At 40.6% G+C, this 16,828-nt stretch overlaps 1 protein-coding gene across 3 annotated transcripts in view; it reads left to right on the plus strand.

Moving 5' to 3' along the window:
* Positions 1 to 765: 765 nt before the first annotated feature.
* The window catches only part of LOC130175130 (rho guanine nucleotide exchange factor 10-like protein), a 28,444-nt gene continuing 12,381 nt past the window's right edge, over positions 766 to 16,828 (plus strand). Inside the window, exons 1-14 of one of the 3 annotated variants that reach the window (XM_056385425.1) lie at positions 766 to 1,261; positions 5,059 to 5,126; positions 6,965 to 7,234; positions 7,316 to 7,343; positions 8,329 to 8,402; positions 9,676 to 9,924; positions 10,114 to 10,247; positions 12,200 to 12,313; positions 12,524 to 12,632; positions 13,446 to 13,549; positions 14,320 to 14,397; positions 14,920 to 15,099; positions 15,961 to 16,077; positions 16,420 to 16,512. In XM_056385425.1, the coding sequence (XP_056241400.1) occupies positions 5,090 to 5,126; positions 6,965 to 7,234; positions 7,316 to 7,343; positions 8,329 to 8,402; positions 9,676 to 9,924; positions 10,114 to 10,247; positions 12,200 to 12,313; positions 12,524 to 12,632; positions 13,446 to 13,549; positions 14,320 to 14,397; positions 14,920 to 15,099; positions 15,961 to 16,077; positions 16,420 to 16,512 (1,587 nt within the window). In that variant the 5' untranslated portion in view covers positions 766 to 1,261; positions 5,059 to 5,089. The remainder of the gene's footprint in view (positions 1,262 to 5,058; positions 5,127 to 6,964; positions 7,235 to 7,315; positions 7,344 to 8,328; positions 8,403 to 9,675; positions 9,925 to 10,113; positions 10,248 to 12,199; positions 12,314 to 12,523; positions 12,633 to 13,445; positions 13,550 to 14,319; positions 14,398 to 14,919; positions 15,100 to 15,960; positions 16,078 to 16,419; positions 16,513 to 16,828) is intronic. The other 2 variants (XM_056385427.1, XM_056385426.1) reach the window with 2 other exon arrangements.

Genomic DNA, 16,828 nt, shown 5'->3' on the forward strand with positions numbered 1-16,828 from the left:
TAAAGCGTTTATAAAAACATATCATATATCAAACATTTTGAAAAGGATCTGACGATAACCAAAGAGAGGCAATAAAATATGTAAAAACAATAACCAGGGATAAAATAATATAAATAAAAGCAGCTTATTATGATTAGAGAGGTCACCAAGATTTGCACAGAGAGAGGTGATAGAATCTGGGTGGCCAAACAGAATTACTTCAGAAAAACTACACAGGTGATGTAGCTGTTCTTAACACTAACACTGCTTCTGCTGTTTTCTACTCTACAACTCTACAACAAAAATACAGTGTGAACATGAGATCCTTTTCACCCTTTTCCATGATACATGCAGCAGTTAATAAAACTACAGAGCTATCAAACGGGTTCAGTCGAGCTTTAATTTCGCCAGGGGTAATTTGTCTTGCATCAGTGAGGTAACAGTGTTGTGATATCTTCACCTCCCACTAATGGCTTTTGTGCTGAGCAGCAACAAATGAAATGTTTGTTTTTTTATCAGCAAGCGCCCTCTGGTGGCTGTTTTCATATTCATTTTACTGAATTTTATTGTCATTATAGATTTCTATTTCTAATGCCCTCTTTTATGCATTTAACATTTATTTAAATATGCAAACATCGAGTTCGAAGAGATATAAACCGGTCCAGCACTCCTTCTGTAGTATTATGAAGAGTTTGTGACATCCGAGTTTACGTAATAACGTAACGTTTTCCCAGCGGAAGATGACAGCCAATGACAGACTGGTGCTTATTGCTATTATTCTACAGTGTTTGCTGGTGAATGTAGAGAAAGAACACGGGTCACCCACAGACGGCAGGACAGTATCAGAGTGTATCATATATATATTTACATAAAGTCCTATGTGTCCTATTAAAGGACGATCTGCTCAGTCTGCACACCGACACAATCTGCTGAGAGTAAGTTAAACTGAATCTCCGCCCCAAATCACAACCGAGCCGAGCTGTGTGAGGGAGAGCGCGACCCAGAGAGGAAGAGGAGGAGGAAGGAGGGAAACACAACAGGAAAACCCTGGAAAGAAGAGTTTCTTGGGGAAACTGTGTTTAACCAAAGACATGTTTTTGGAGTAGGAGCGGGACAGAAGGTGGACTGGACCTGGAGAGGAGGTATGTCTGAAACAGGGACGTGGAGATAACGTGTTGATCTTCTTCTGAACACTGGGTCGGGACATTTGCAGATGGAGACACAGCGATTGAATTGTTTTCAAAGGTTTTGAATAAGCGTGGTGATGACCCCCAGACGGCAGGTAAGTAACACAATGAACTCTGGGAATTATTATTAGTCGGGAAAGAACATGAAGGAGTGAGTTCACAGCCTGTCCACCGACTTCAGACTGAACCCCCCGCACACTGTTCACTGTCAGACTGTTTATTATCAAACAGACTGATCACTTTCAGACACATTGTTCTCTGTCAGACTGTTCATTGTCAGACTGTTTAGTATCAGACAGACTGTTCACTATGAGACACTGTTCACAGTCAGACTGTTCACTATCAGACACATTGTTCTGTCAGACTGTTCACTATCAGACACATTGTTCACTGTCAGACTGTTCACTATGAGACATATTGTTCTGTCAGACTGTTCACTATCAGACACATTGTTCACAGTCAGACTGTTCACTATGAGACACTGTTCACAGTCAGACTGTTCACTATCAGACACATTGTTCACTGTCAGACTGTTCACTATCAGACACATTGTTCTGTCAGACTGTTCACTATCAGACACATTGTTCTGCCAGACTGTTCACTATCAGACACATTGTTCTGTCAGACTGTTCACTATCAGACACATTGTTCTGTCAGACTGTTCACTATCAGACACATTGTTCTGCCAGACTGTTCACTATCAGACACATTGTTCTGTCAGACTGTTCACTATCAGACACATTGTTCACAGTCAGACTGTTCACTATCAGACACATTGTTCTGTCAGACTGTTCACTCTCAGACACATTGTTCATTGTCAGACTGTTCACTATCAGACACATTGTTTTACTGTGAGACTGTTCACTTTCAGACTGTTCACCGTCAGACTGTTCATTGTCAGACTGTAGCCCGTATTCAGCTTATTCTTAATTAAAATGTGCTTTATTGACATGATCATTAAGTAAAGTGTTGACAAAAGAAAATGAACAACAGTTCTTAATGTAAGGGAAAACATTACAACACCATATACTTTATACAACTACAATAGTTTTCTGTAATACTATAGGAAAACAATCTGTACTAAATAAGATGATTATGCATAGCAGCTGTGGTCCCTGTCCACCCCAGATAGTTGCAGCTGAGAATGAGAAGGCATTGATGACAGCAGCATGACAGTCTGCATGACCTGCTGGAACGGACCAATCTAAGTTTATGAATGCATGTGACCTCTCAGAAGAGCAGGTTAATGTTTAGGTGTGGCCATAGTCAGGGTGAGTTGGTCTCTGGTCCACAGTATCAGAACAGCCTGGTCTGTTGCTGTGATAACAGTCAGACTTCACTTAAGTTTTTAGGGCTACTCTTGTTTACTGTTTAACCATTTTTCAATCACTACAGACACATGATACTTTAACTCCTAAATCTTAAAACTGCAGTCAATAATCCACAATATATATTTATAGAGGGTTTTATGAGATTAGTCTGGTTAAAGTTGTGAATTGTGTCCAAAGTTTGGTGCAAAAGTGGAAAAAAAACTTTCAGTATATTGTCTAGAGTCTCATGATATCTGGTATTAGATCATGAGATCTGATGTCATACATATAACTACAAGAGTCTATAGTTGTGCTACCAGCTCTTTGAGGCTGTATTTAGCCTCAGAGCTAAATGCCAATGTTAGCATATTCACAACTCACAATGACAATAGTAACATGTTGATGTTTAGTGGGTATGCTCTCCGTGGTCGCCACCAAGTATTTTAGCATTAAGCACAAAGAACAGCAGGTATTTTGTCCCATATAAACCAACATTTTGGACAAATAAAACTTTGACTTTGTGATGGCACCAGGTCAAAAGTTAGACAATCACCACAGTTATTGTAGATCGTGAGGGGAGCATGAATTTGAATTTCATGGTAATCCATCTAATAGCAAGGTAGAACATCTCGAGATGGAGCATCTTACTAACACACTGTGTGGTAGAGGATTCATCATCTTGGAACCAATGCAGATTTAGTGATATTCAGCCAACAGCCTCTCCTGGACCAAAGTGTTTGACAAAGGGAAATATTTTAACTGATGGTGGCACCTCACAGAAGATCAAAAGGTGTGAGTATCCATCCTGGCCTGACTGACTGACTGACTGACTGACTGACCGACTGACTGACCGACTAACTGACCCATAGAATTCATCAGCTTCAGTGAAACATTATGCAAGAATGTGCCTTCATCTTGTTTGCATGTTTTGCTTTGGGCTCTGACTGAATGCTGTCATCGCAGTGGGAGTCAGTAGATCACTGAGTAGAGTCAGGACAATCCAGAGGCTGTTTCCTCCTCACAGCTGACTGAGGGTCCCTCTCCCTGCTATTGTCCATTCAGCTGCCAGGGTCCATTCTTCAGAATGGAGGCCTTTTTCCATATAGCTGCTGAATTATTTATCTGTTTTTGTTTTAATTCCACTTGGAACAAGAGATCGCCCCCTCAGACCTTTATCTGAATATTTTCTCTCAGAAATGCTAATGACATGACATGTAGAACTGAGAGGTCAGTGGTGAGAACAGGTCCTGGGCTTCGTTATTACACATTTTCATGTCGGAATAGAAGATAATTTTATGTCCAGTTACCTCTGAGGATGATTAAAGGCCTGGTCTGGTGTTTAAGCGTCTTGTCATCTGGTTGAGTAACAGAGTCTGGGTAAGGGCAGGTCTGGATTTGCTGTAAAGGAATGTAACACACTCATGTTGCCTCTGGCAAAACGCAGCAAAATACAACTATAACAAGTCGTCCACATGGATAAACACCGGTCTCCCAAACCTCTGCTTTTCATTCTACCTGTGTGTCATCATATGTATGTGTGTGAGTAATATGAATTTTCCAGTGTTAAGAGATGCTTTACAATCCTGGAGGAGAATCTATCACATTTTTTGTGTTTTATCATATTAGTGCTGGTTCACATTTGTTTGTGTGTTTATTCGGTGTGCATGATGTTAGGCGTGTCATTTGAACGATGGTTTTTAGTTCTACGGTTTGGATCATTTCCTGATTTTTCTGTGGATGCTCATTTTCAGACTTGGGTATTTGCACTGAAATAGAAAATAGAAAAAGTGTTTGTTTTGATTTACTCCACTGATTTAACATTACACTCCTATAACACTGTAGAACTCACAGTTTAAAGCTCCATATTTTGCCATTTTCCTGTATTTAATTTTAAGTGTTGATCCATAAGAATATATATTTGTAGTTTTACATCTCCTCTCTCAGGCATCACAAAGTTCCAGAAGTCCTGACGGCTTGTTTTAAGGCTCAATCTCTGAATGCAGGTTGTGTGCATTTCGATGTGGACTGAGCGCTTTGATGAGGGGGGCTGAAGAGGTTTTTGCTTTTCTAACTTGTCGTCTTCAGACCTGACAACTCTGTCTCGAGTGACATCAGTTGAGGTTGTTTATCAGCCGTCACTCAGCTCCCTCTGCAGACACTGAAATCTTTTCTCACAGATGCAGCAGTTGTACTCCCCAACAATGCACTGTGGTGTGGAGAATCGGTTCATGTCAGGTGGTTTGGGATGACGTCAAGTGTCAGAGAATGTGTGTTGTGCTGTTTGATCTGAGGACGTCAGCTCAATGTATTTAAAGTACAGAGCCTGTGGATTGTTGACTGGTTAGTCCCTCTAACATACAGTGACTAGATCAGGCTCGCTTGATATTTTGGGTCCATATCTTGATGGCCTTCAATGATATTCAAACTCTATGAGAGCAAGTTTGACTTGAGACCACCGCTGGACACATTGTGTTTGTGATGTTGTGTTTAATCAGTTACAGTTGTGTTTTCAGTATCAAGAGTTAATCGTCATCCTGAATAATGAAACCGTCTTTAATGAGGTGATTTGTATTTGTTCACAGGAGCCAATGTGACCACTGAGAATCACCCAGCATGACCTCTCCACATCCACTGCTCTGTCACCCCATGGGTGAGTTATTCCTCTGTCACAGTAATGTTCAGTATCTTCTGGAGTTGTTTGTTTGAAACCTTCTTCACATGGCTTCAGTCCAGGTCCTAGCATATGTGATGGCCTTGATTAGACTTTTAGCCTGTAAGATTCTGTACTTAGACTTGACGGATGTAGATTTGGTCCATTTGATGAACTACCAGTAGATCTGACATTGAGCCTGCACCTCTACTTCCACTAAGAACAATAACAACAAATGCAAAACTAGACAATTATCCATGTTTACAGTTTGACATATTTACAGCCAGTTTGTCAACTGACAGCACGCAGTCCTACTTCCTGCAGTACAGCGCCGTCCTAATGATGCATCAAAGGCTGTAGTAACTCAGTTTGTACAGACAGAGGTTTAGTCATACTGAAGGGAATGTTTGCATTAAGTTAATGAGTTTCTTCATCACCGAAAAAAAAAACTGTTTTCTATCACACTTTTTTTTTTTTTTTTTTTTTTTACCTTTGTACCATTTAAGGTTCTTTACTGGACTTGAACTGCTGATGTTTCAATAAATGAAGGTCGTAAAACTTGTACGATGTGACATCCAGCAATAAAGAAAACAAATTTTTTACAAAACTGAAGTCAACAGGTGCAGCCCGGCTCAGGTGATCACCTGCAGGTGAACCTGACTTATTAATCCCTTGCTGCTTGTGGTAGCATGTGGTAACTGGGCCGACTGTCCCAGTTACCACATGCTGTGTAAGAATGAGCAAACCTCTGCAGACCATATGGTTCACAAATCTACCTGTCAGCGTTGGCACAGTGACCTCTGGATGCCTCTCAGAGCTGTAGATACACTGATGTGCAGGAAGTGTGAGCACGATACTGAGGTTATCAACAAGGTAAACACTGTGTTTTATCACTGACCAGAACATCTACAAGTACATTTGTTGTTTTCAGCCTAATTAAACTGCTTTAGGGCCTGAAGGTAAAAACAAGCTCCTGTGCACCTGTTGACCCCTGTTCTCCCACGCTCCCACTGCAGTGTAAACACAGTATCTACTGAAATAATGTTGAGAGCTAAATTTGAACAGAGGGGCTGTCTTGATCACGTAACAGTTTTTACTGCCTTTTCTTTGACCGATGTGAAATTTCAGCTTCTTATAAGCTCTATATTTAACTTTATTTTATGAAAGTGTAAATATAATGACTCTTTTTCTGCAGTACCTGCAGTAGCTTCATCAGATATTCAGGGCAGCCTGTATTTGCGCCCCTTGGGGGTCTGTGGCTCTGAGGCAGGTGGGTGTTTATGTGTAAGTTGTGGTGCCAATGAGGAGTGACAGGTTGAGGGTTAGTGCTTAAAAGCCATATGTTTAGAGTATAATCTCCTCGGCTGCGGCACAACAGCAACTAATCCTGTTTCCCATGCTGCTCACTGCTCAACAAGCTGTCCACCATCATCTCACAGTAAATGAGACGTGAGGTCAGAGAGTGGTCTGGCCACGTACCTTAGGTCAGTCTGCCTGCTGACGGACTTTATAGTTCAAGGAAGAGTTCTTGATCCATAAACCAATAATAACTTACACACCTAGTGTACATACCCTCACCTGCTGAGGTAATTCACTGAGGCAAAGTACAAACACCAGTCAGTTTACAGTATAAATGAAACATTAACGATAATTCTTGTTACATTAGGAGGCTAACACTGTACAGCTACAACCTGAAAACGAATTATTGTTTAAAAATGCTCACAGCAAATCAAAAATCAAAATTACATGTTGTCCGGGTTTGCGGTGAAAATCTGTGCTTGTTGCCTGTAACTACACTGTAGCAGGAAGGAAACTGAGTCACTGTTTTCTTTCCTCAGTGTCTGTATCTAATGGGGTGTCGCATGTAGAGGAAGATGAGGATGAAGATGAGCAGGGGGAGAAGTTTGAGTTTGACGACAGTGATGACGGCTCTCCAGAGACGAGCTCTGGCTCTCTCATTAACAGTGAATGGACCACAAACACAACACAGTCAGAGCTTTATGCCAAGACCAAAACAGCTGAAGAGATGGCAGGGCGAGGCGTGAGTGGAGCCGCCAGTGGAGGGCAGGAGGGCCATGACCCCTCCCTGACCCCCCAGTTCTGCTCAGGTGAATGTTGGTGATATGGTACAATGAGGGTTTATATGCTTGTAGATTGTAATGTAATGTTCTTATCTGTTTTTTTGACAGATATGGAAGTCAGAGAGTCTCCAGAGGGGTAAGTTATGATGGAACAAATTATAGACTGTAAGGCACAATAAAAAATATTTATTAGTAGGAAAGTTTAATTTCAAATCAGTGCGTGTGTAACATCATTGGACATGCAAAGACAAGACTTTCATATTTGTCCTATATAAAAAGAACTGGAAAAAACCCCTGCACTGACAGCTGTATGTAGGTGTGGTTTGCTAAAGTTTCCATCTACATTTTCTTACTGTCACCAGTCTCTGACTGATCCCACATGATAAGTAAGATTTCCACTGGCCTGTTTCATTATTTAGCCTGACACTGAAGTTGAATATGAAAGTTGATTCTTGACAAACAAACAGAAAAACAAGTTGACTCAAGGTTTAATTATTAGTTTTATTCGAGAGCTTTAAACCTTCATCTGCATTGTTCATGGTCTTCATCATCGTATGGACACTGTGTCTCATTGGAGACCAGGGATCTGCCACCTGTGTACGACCACCTGTTATCACATGATCGAGTTCCACACATGGTTGAGTTTTTTTAATCTGTTTAGAAGTTCTAGAGAACCCACCTCACAGACTGATTAAATGTTGTGTTAATTGTTTTAAAGGAGCTTTTCGTAAGTTTTGCTATTGCTACATAGCAAGAGCTGTCACCAGAGGTGGAAAGCAACCCTGTTGTTTTGCTTCTATTTCTTTCACTTCTTTTCCCGGTTGGCCCTTTTCGTCACTTTCCAATACCAAGTCACTGTAGTGTCCAGTCTGCCCTGAAGAAATAGCACTGCTCAGGGGTTGTATTATAACCTCTTGTATTGCAAACATAAGAATGACTGTAGCTCTGGCCAAGACTGCTAAGTAACTAGCTATTAATGCTAACGCTGGCTATATAGCAATAGAAAAACTTACAAATAGCTGCTTTAAGGGCAGTAAAGATCAGCTGACTGCCACTGTTGACATTTTATAGTGATAAATCTGAAAAGTTGTTTGACCTTTTAGATTAAAATCTTGTTTCAGGCGTTCCACCTCCTCTGATCTGGGAGTGACGGGAGAGTCTGAGAGTTTCTGGAAAGCGAACAGTGTTTGTGAAGGTAAGAATAAAAGGAACATGGATCCATATCCAGTTCTGCAAAGCAGCTGGTCATGCACACCAAAGTGAGGATGTTTGTGTGCTTTCATTTGGACAGTCCAGGCATCACATCGAGCCAAGGAGTGGCTCAGTGTGGTTTCAGAGCTCACACTGCGATTACACAAAGGTACACAACCAGTCTGTAGTGTCAGCTTTGATAGCAGCTAGCTTTTTAGCAAATGTAAGATGTTGTGTTTCAGTGACATCTTTTCTTCTGAACATTTCCTGTTTGAATAGAGAGAGAGTAGTTATTCTTCAAACTTCCTGCTTGCAGTGAAATGCATCGATTTCACGGCCAGCAGTTAGCATTAGCAGCAGCTAGCTGTCTTCTGCTCCATACCTCTGTGATGTACAGTGTGTGATCTGTGAGCTCTTCTGTCTGTGTATGTGTTTTCACACCACCAACCCACCAATATGAATTTGCACCGTCTGAACCGTAGTTCACATGTAGCACTGGTGGGCGTGTTGAACGTGAAACTGTGTTTGAGTCACAAGTTATTGTTAATTGTGTTTGCTAGTTGTTGCTAGTCTTGACAGGTCACAGTAATGTGTGTAATAAACCTGTTCTTTAGAGGCGTCCTTTGTCATGATCTCATGTGAAGGCTGTGAACACTTTATTAGAGAATAGTCTTTACAGAGATCTCATACCTGGCAGGTGGGCTTCCTTTGAGAGAACTGGATGCTTTGCTAAAAACAACAAGGCCTGAACTTGACTGAATTACTGTTACCTGTACTACTGCCTGTCATTTTAATTTTGTTAATGATAATGAGACATAGCCTAAAAACAGTACAACTAAAAATGAATTAACATTTAATATACAGAACAAACTTACAGCTTATGCTTTTATGAGGATGTGGAGAGAAAAGATGAACAGAGAAAATAACTCATCACTTTTCATATCAACATCGCACAAAGCAGGTGAAAGAATGTTTTTTTCTTCTTCTTCTTCTTGTCAGCTTTGGCCTAACATTGGTACAGTCATGAATGGATACAGTGAGTCATAATAGAAACAAGGTGATTAGACGGATGTTGGAGCAGTGTAAACTTTACTGTTAGTGTCACAGCCTAATCTTTGAAAATGTATATATTTATGATTGCTGATGAATGGCACATAGAATCAAGAGGTTTTTTCACAATGAACAATATAGAGACTGGTGTTTTTACAAACACAGACATTCATGGTTTGGTCCTTTAACAATGTGCTACTTAAAACAGTGGTGTCATTGTTTTATAGGAAAGTCCTCTTTCATGCCAGAAAGTGGTTTGGAGTCCAGCAGTGCAGTAAATGGGTACAATCTACAACAAGACTCTGCTGAGAATGAGGCGTCGTCTTCAGTCAGTCCACAGACTGAACATCACACAGCTGGTGTAGACAGACCAGCCAACCAGAGCACAATGACCTGCAGCCCAGACAGTGAGGTCGGAGACCCAGAGGTCATCTATGATGACGTGCCTGCTGAAAACTTACAGCACCCAGCGGAAGGTAAGTCTACCAACAATCTAGACGTTTACTGATTTTTGAACATTATGCAACACCGTGGACGACACAGTTTAATACTCTAACTAAAACAATGGAGGCCTAAGAGACACAACTATGAAGTCCGTTATTATATGAAACTACACTGCGTGTTTTGTTCATGTGTTGGCTTCTATGTGCTTCTATGTATCAAAGTAGATGACATCTATGAGGACATCCAGAGACCCGATCACCGTGGCTCCAATGGCTGGAGCTCCAGTGAGTTTGACAGTTATGATGAACTGTCTGACAGTGAGACTGTTTCTCCTCCGGCCCGCAGCAGCAGCAAGGTTTGGAGATATTCTTTGAATGTAGAAGTTTGATCAGGGGTAAAAATAAAGCGCTTTTTCTTTTCTCTTTAAACTAAACTTTCTTAAATTAGAACCTGTATGAATTTAGGAGTGCAGTACCAAACCAACACAGTCAAAATGTGGTCTGTAAAATCGAAACAGTGAACTGAAAGATGACCAAGTGTTGATAGAAGAATCCTGATTAGTAGAGGGCTGTAGCATTTATTGTGCTGAATTGAAAGGTAATGAATGTTGTTACAAAATAAAACAAAAATCTCTGAATATTGACATAAAAAGTTCCACGCTGGTCCAACTCAAAAATCACCATGTAAGGGAATAACCACAACTCGTTTATCGTTAATGTACAGAGTGAATGAAACCTGGTCTGAAGAAAAGAGGAAGTGGATTATTTCTGGCCACCCCTCGCTCTGTCAGCACTTCTGTCTTCTGCTTGATTATGTGTGTTACTCCTGCTGTTGGACTTTCCCCTCCAGCTCATGTGTTAGTATTTTGAAAATGACACAGTCGAATAAGCTTTCAGAGTTGAGGTGTTATGAAGTTAATAATGAGGCAGAGGGTTATCAGCTGGGCATTACTGCTGAGAATGACTCTCAGTAAATAAGATGGATTTTTTCATGAGGTTTCTGAAGAAGTGGTTTGTACATATGAAGAGATCCACTAATCAATGAGGTAGGTGTCTTATCTTCTCAGTGATACTTTCAAAATAAATGAACAATGAATAAATAAATGATCTTGGTGACTGTAACAACTAGAGCTGGGTATTGAATGACATTACTCTTTGAGTACAGATGGTAGCTGAAGTGTGGAAAACTGTCACCCACCAAAGAACTGACATTGTCTGTCAGTGTTTTCACACACTGACCCGACTTTAAATCATATTTGATAAGTTTATACTACAGAGGATATTAAATATTCCTTTTATCATTCAGTCATGCTGTGATTGGTCAGCTGTGTGGAGGGTTTGACCTGCTCTCTCTCTATTTCTGTTACATTTCATGTAAACAAGCAAGCGCAACAAAGCTTCCTTACATATGAATTGTTTGTCACTCATCCAATTTTCTTGTTTAAAATCAATGGAATGACCCTTTAATTATTAAATTTTTACTGCGGTCAGACCTGTTCAATCTGCTGCTGCTGGTATCTTTCCCTGCAGTAGATACTATAGCACAGGTGAAGGCAGAAACACACATTACAAATGACTCTACACAGGACTTGAGATCAGCACAGATCGAGTCTGTCCCAGGCTGAGTCACCAGGTCTAACAAGCAGATGGTGTTATGGGTAAAATAATGAATGAGTATGATTTCAGAATCCAGTTTATCTTGTTCTCTCTCCTCCAGCTGTCTCCCTCGAGTTTCCTGGGCATGTCTAATCCAGATCATACATTTTTACTAAATATTTTCAAATTACAACATAATCTAGCTCAACAAACTTTGATGGATCTCCGTGTTTTTCTTGGAGGGTGTGTGTTCTTGCTGGATTTCAGTGGTTTTCTAGCAGAGTGACTCCAATCATAGTCATCCAGTGTATCATCCACAGTCATTAATGAAGCTGCTTTAATTATTATTAAATAATATAATATATAGAATAATCGACTGCAAATATTTTAATTGTCTTTTTTTTTTAACTGAACAATATAAACAGCTCAATTGCTTCACGTTGTGTCAAAGAAATGAGCCACAGGGGTCGGCTCAATGAGGGTTGATTACGTGAGTGGGCAATGTGCACTGTCCTGCAACAGCTCTGCACACCCTGAATGACAGGCGCTCAGAGAGGGTCGGTAAACAGTACTGAGGGACAGTAAAATCAATATGTGGGTTGATATTGTGGTGGGCTGCCACAGATAAATCAATGTATGGGAGACACTGTACTGCTTTTGTTTTGTCAGATGTGTTAATCTTGAGGTCTGCTGTCTGCTGTTGTTCTGCCAGCTTCCTGTAGATGTGCTGAGGTTGAAGGAGCGCTGTGCCATCACCACGAGGGAGCTGGCCGTGCGTCTCAGTACACCTCATGCTGCTCACATTAGACAGAGCTGTGACACTAAGGTAGGCTGAAAGTCTCTCCTTTCCTCCTCCCTTTTTATGGATACAACTGATCCGTAACTGACAATAAATAATCACAGTGGAGAAACTGGGATCAACTGATAAAAGTAAACTAAAATAATCTAATTTTAACAATTAACAATTTGCTCCATTTTTGTTTCAGATTGTATTATCTGCAGTAACCTGATTATATATCTGTTCTGTGTTTTTCAGGTGCAGCAGTTCATGAAAGCAGCAAGAAACGGTACCAAGGATGGTTTAGAAAAGACACGGTTGGCCATGATTCGCAAAGTGTCATTCCTACAGAGGAAAGACTCCACAGGTACAGACACTGGAGCTGGGATTAACACCTTCACCTAATATGTTCAGTTTGTGGAAATCAGATTTAAAGTCCCATTAGTACCAAGACTGCAGAGGTCATTTATTTCTTCTTATGCAGAATGTGAACTGAGAACCAGACAGGTATAACAATGGATAAAATAATTCACTAGCACAAAAACTCCAATTGTTGCCAATCATATAGCAGGATACAGACCTGAAAACTATCTGAAAGCCACAAAAATGCAATGCTTGCAATGAAAAAAACTGCTGTTACTTACTTCTCTGGAAGATGATGTTTTGCAAAATGCTTTTAAGAACATATTCAGTTGCTGCATATTGCTGCATTTAAAATAAGTCACAATTAATATTACAGTTACAAAATCAAAAGTTGCAATCTAAGGGTTATTTGTATGTGTTCTCTGATGCTGAACATGGTTTTGGAGCAGGTGGTGTTGATGGTTGACTGCCGAAAGCTTCAGCCATTGTTGCATTTACGATGCATAAGGTTATAATACGTCCTCTGAGCAGCTACTTCTTCAGGGCAGACTGGAGGCTGCAGTGATGAGACAGACTGAACAGACCGGGGCTAGCTAGTTAGCATGCTAAGTTCAGTAGAAGAAAATAATTGGTGGAACTATAAGCAAAATATGATGGTGGCTTTCCACCTCTGGAGAGAGCTATTGGTGAGTAAAGGAATGAAGTTTGATGCTGAACTCACAACGTTACTTTAAATTGGTAAGTAAATAATTGTTAATGCTAACGTTGTGTTTTTTTTATCTCTGTGCGAATGAAGTGGTTGTGTTTGATTTTTCAGGTGAGGGAAAGGACGATGCAGGTTACATGGACGTGTCTGTCTGTGAGTTAAAGCACCCTCCACCGCAGCTCTGCCCCATGCCAGAGGGGCTCAGCAGTCAGCAGGTGTGTATGTATGTTTGTGGATTGGCCAAGAGCTCATGTCTGTTTATCAAACTAACCAGATAATCGTGAAAGGCCAGTTAATATTTTTTCAAAATGACACAAAGGGGAAGATTAAATCAGAGTCCAATTATTAACCTCAGTATCGCATACACAATTTTATTTCAAATATGCGATTGGCCGGTGGTCTGTAAGCTGAAACAGGTTTAGAGTAATGCTTTTTTCTGAGGTAAAGTTTTTTCCTTGTGAAACATCTGCACAGAGTGTTGAATTTCATAGATGGTAGCCAAACACTGCTCATAACAAAAGCTAAGCGGAATAAATTAGTGACTCAAAACTGTAGCAGCGCTAAAAAGGGAAAGTGAGAACAGCAGAGTGGTGACTGTTGTAGTGATGGAATTAGTGCTGTGGAAATGTCCATAATACTAAATTTACCATATGGACAGACAATGTTTTTTATTACATAATTTTATATATTTATTATATTTATTTATGTTTTTTTTTATGTCTTACCACGATGGTACATGCAATGCAGTACAGTATGTCATAATGTGGCTTCTGTGACTCTTACTCAGTGACTCTGTTACTCTATTACTTTGGCACTGTAACTGGGACTGTGTTACTGTTACGCTGTGACTCTGTGACTCTACTATTTTTGACAATTTACAACTTGTAATGTTGTATTATTAAAACAGTGTATTATAATCCCTTACTAGCTACTGCAGGTTTATCCCAGATTGATGTGAATATGAGTTTCTCACTGCTTCCTTCAGGTTGTCAGACGTCTCATCCTCAGCTCCATTGTTCAGAGTGAGAGCAGCTACCTGGACTCTCTGAAGAGAATCCTCCAGGTGAGTCACATCTGTCCTCAGGTAACAGGACCACCACTGCATGTCAGGGTGGGAAGGCTTTGTTACTATGTGATAATGTAAAAATGCAGGATTGATGAGTCCAGCTGTGTCAGGACAGTGTTCACTGTTCGTCTGGTGACTTATTTGTAACTGACTCTGAAGTTTCAGTTCTTCAGTTCATGTGTGGAAAAGCTCGTGAGCCAGTGACCATAACAACAGCAGTGATAATGGCATTATTCTATGGGTCCTCTCTTTGTGATTTATGGTGATATAAATCTATTACTTAAAAGTCTTGACAACTGATATCTGAGGTTATTTTCTAGCTATTAAGAAATGAATGAGCGCATCAAAGTGCAGACGTTAATCTGGAGCGTGCACCTCCCCGCTGAAAGTGTAGTGCAGTTAAGAGCATGCTGAGGCAAAAAAGAAAGAGAAATATGATGTGTCTGCTCTATAATCCTGCTGAGAGAAACATAACCACAGATCTACAGTATAACAAGCTGACATTTCTTTCTCTTTCAGGAGTACCAGAAGCCTCTGCTGGAGACACAAAACTTGATCCTGAACCCTAAGAAAGTGCGTCAGATCTTTTACCGTCTGCCGGAGATCTATCAGTGTCACTCAATGTTCCAGATTGCCCTGGCGTGCCGTGTGGCTGAGTGGGATCACAGCGAGAAGATCGGAGACCTGTTTGTTGCCTCGGTCAGTCACTTTCTTTCCTTCAGTGAAATAATGCTGATGACATCACTATGTCATCATCAGGGTTATTTTCTTAGACTTGACAAACCTCCTCTAGAACCACAGAGAACATTATAAAACTGTTTTCACAGGCTGAATAGTTGTGAGTAGGCTGAGCTTCACGTCCCTTTAATATTTCCTCCTGCTTTTAAAATAAAAGCTGGGACAGTGGTGATTTTTTTAACCACCAGATGGAGACATTCAATTTGTTGGCAAATAATCTAGTTTTTAATCTGGAGTAAAATTAATTTGAAAGTATTTTCCAGTTGTAGATTTTAGTGGCTGTGTTCACTTTGTGATAACTTTTATTTCTACAGACATTTTCTGAACCAGATGTACACTTTTCTTATTTCTTCTTTTTCAAAGAAAATTACTGTCAGTGTCAGAACATTAAACTTCATCCTGAACATCTTTTGGCACCAGGAGGTCAAAAAGGTTAAAGATAGTTTCCTTGTTACTTTCAGACAAAGTCTTTTTAAATAAAACTGTCAGTGAGTTCCTGCAGAATTCGTGTTAAATGAGCATAAGAAGAATCAGTGCACTGGCAGCTGTGAACTTTATAACCAGAGATGCACCGATCAATCGGCTGGCGCCCGGAATTGGGACGGTTTTCGACTTGATTGGTCATGACTGTTGACCGACTGATTGGTATCGCATATCTCTGATTCTGTGCCATTCAATAGTGAATGTTTTATTATGAACATATTTGAATTGAATTGTCCATTAAAGAAAAGTATCAAAATGTTGTGTAAATTGCAAACGGTGCATTTCCAATCAACCAGTCATCAACCGCAGAGTCCTGATGTTAAACTCTTTCCTCCACAGTTTTCGAAGTCCATGGTGTTGAACGTGTACAGTGACTACATCAACAACTTCACCAACGCCATGGCACTGATCAAGAAGGCCTGCTTGTCTAAACCTGCGTTCCTGGATTTCCTCAAGGTGCTCACTCTTTTGTTTTTATCTCAGTGTTTGTTAAACCCTGTCTGCACTGTCAGTCTGTTTCGGTTGTTTGTCTGACGGAATTGAAACTCTGCTGTTTTATCCAACCAACAGTCTGCACTCGACAAACACTAAACTTACATACATTCAAAAAGCATCTCTCTCCAGAAACAATCCATATTTTCACAGGAATTACTTTCTACAGAGGGAAACCGCTCCACCTATACCCAACCCCGAACCTCACTGACCCTCCTCAAAGATCCTGATGTAACCCCACATGATTGCTATTTGAATTGTTAGACTTTCAACAGTCACCAAATCTTCCTTCCATGTGACTTTCAGAAGAAACAAGCATCCAGTCCAGACAGAATCACTCTGTACGGCCTGATGGTCAAACCCATCCAACGCTTCCCTCAGTTCATCCTGCTGCTGCAGGTGAGTCACTGACACACTCATCCTCATGAGCAACAAAACTCCAGTCACTGACACTGTGGCCCTGTTCAGACCTGCATTAATGAGTGTCTTCTTTGATCCGGACACAAGTGGACAGCTCTAACCACGTCAGTTCACGCCTGGCTTTAAAATGCGTCTCCAGATGCGTCTCCAGTGACCACTTGTGATCGGATCTCACTTACGGATATCGCTCCCTTGTCAATGTGTGTATGTGTGAGAGAGAGAGAGAGCGAGACAAGGAGGGGTTGAGCGAATCCTTGTGCTGAGCACAGTACAACAGTGAAACGAGGCTTTAGAC

This window comes from Seriola aureovittata, chromosome 9 (genome assembly GCF_021018895.1).
Source record: "Seriola aureovittata isolate HTS-2021-v1 ecotype China chromosome 9, ASM2101889v1, whole genome shotgun sequence".
Classification (NCBI taxonomy): domain Eukaryota; kingdom Metazoa; phylum Chordata; class Actinopteri; order Carangiformes; family Carangidae; genus Seriola; species Seriola aureovittata.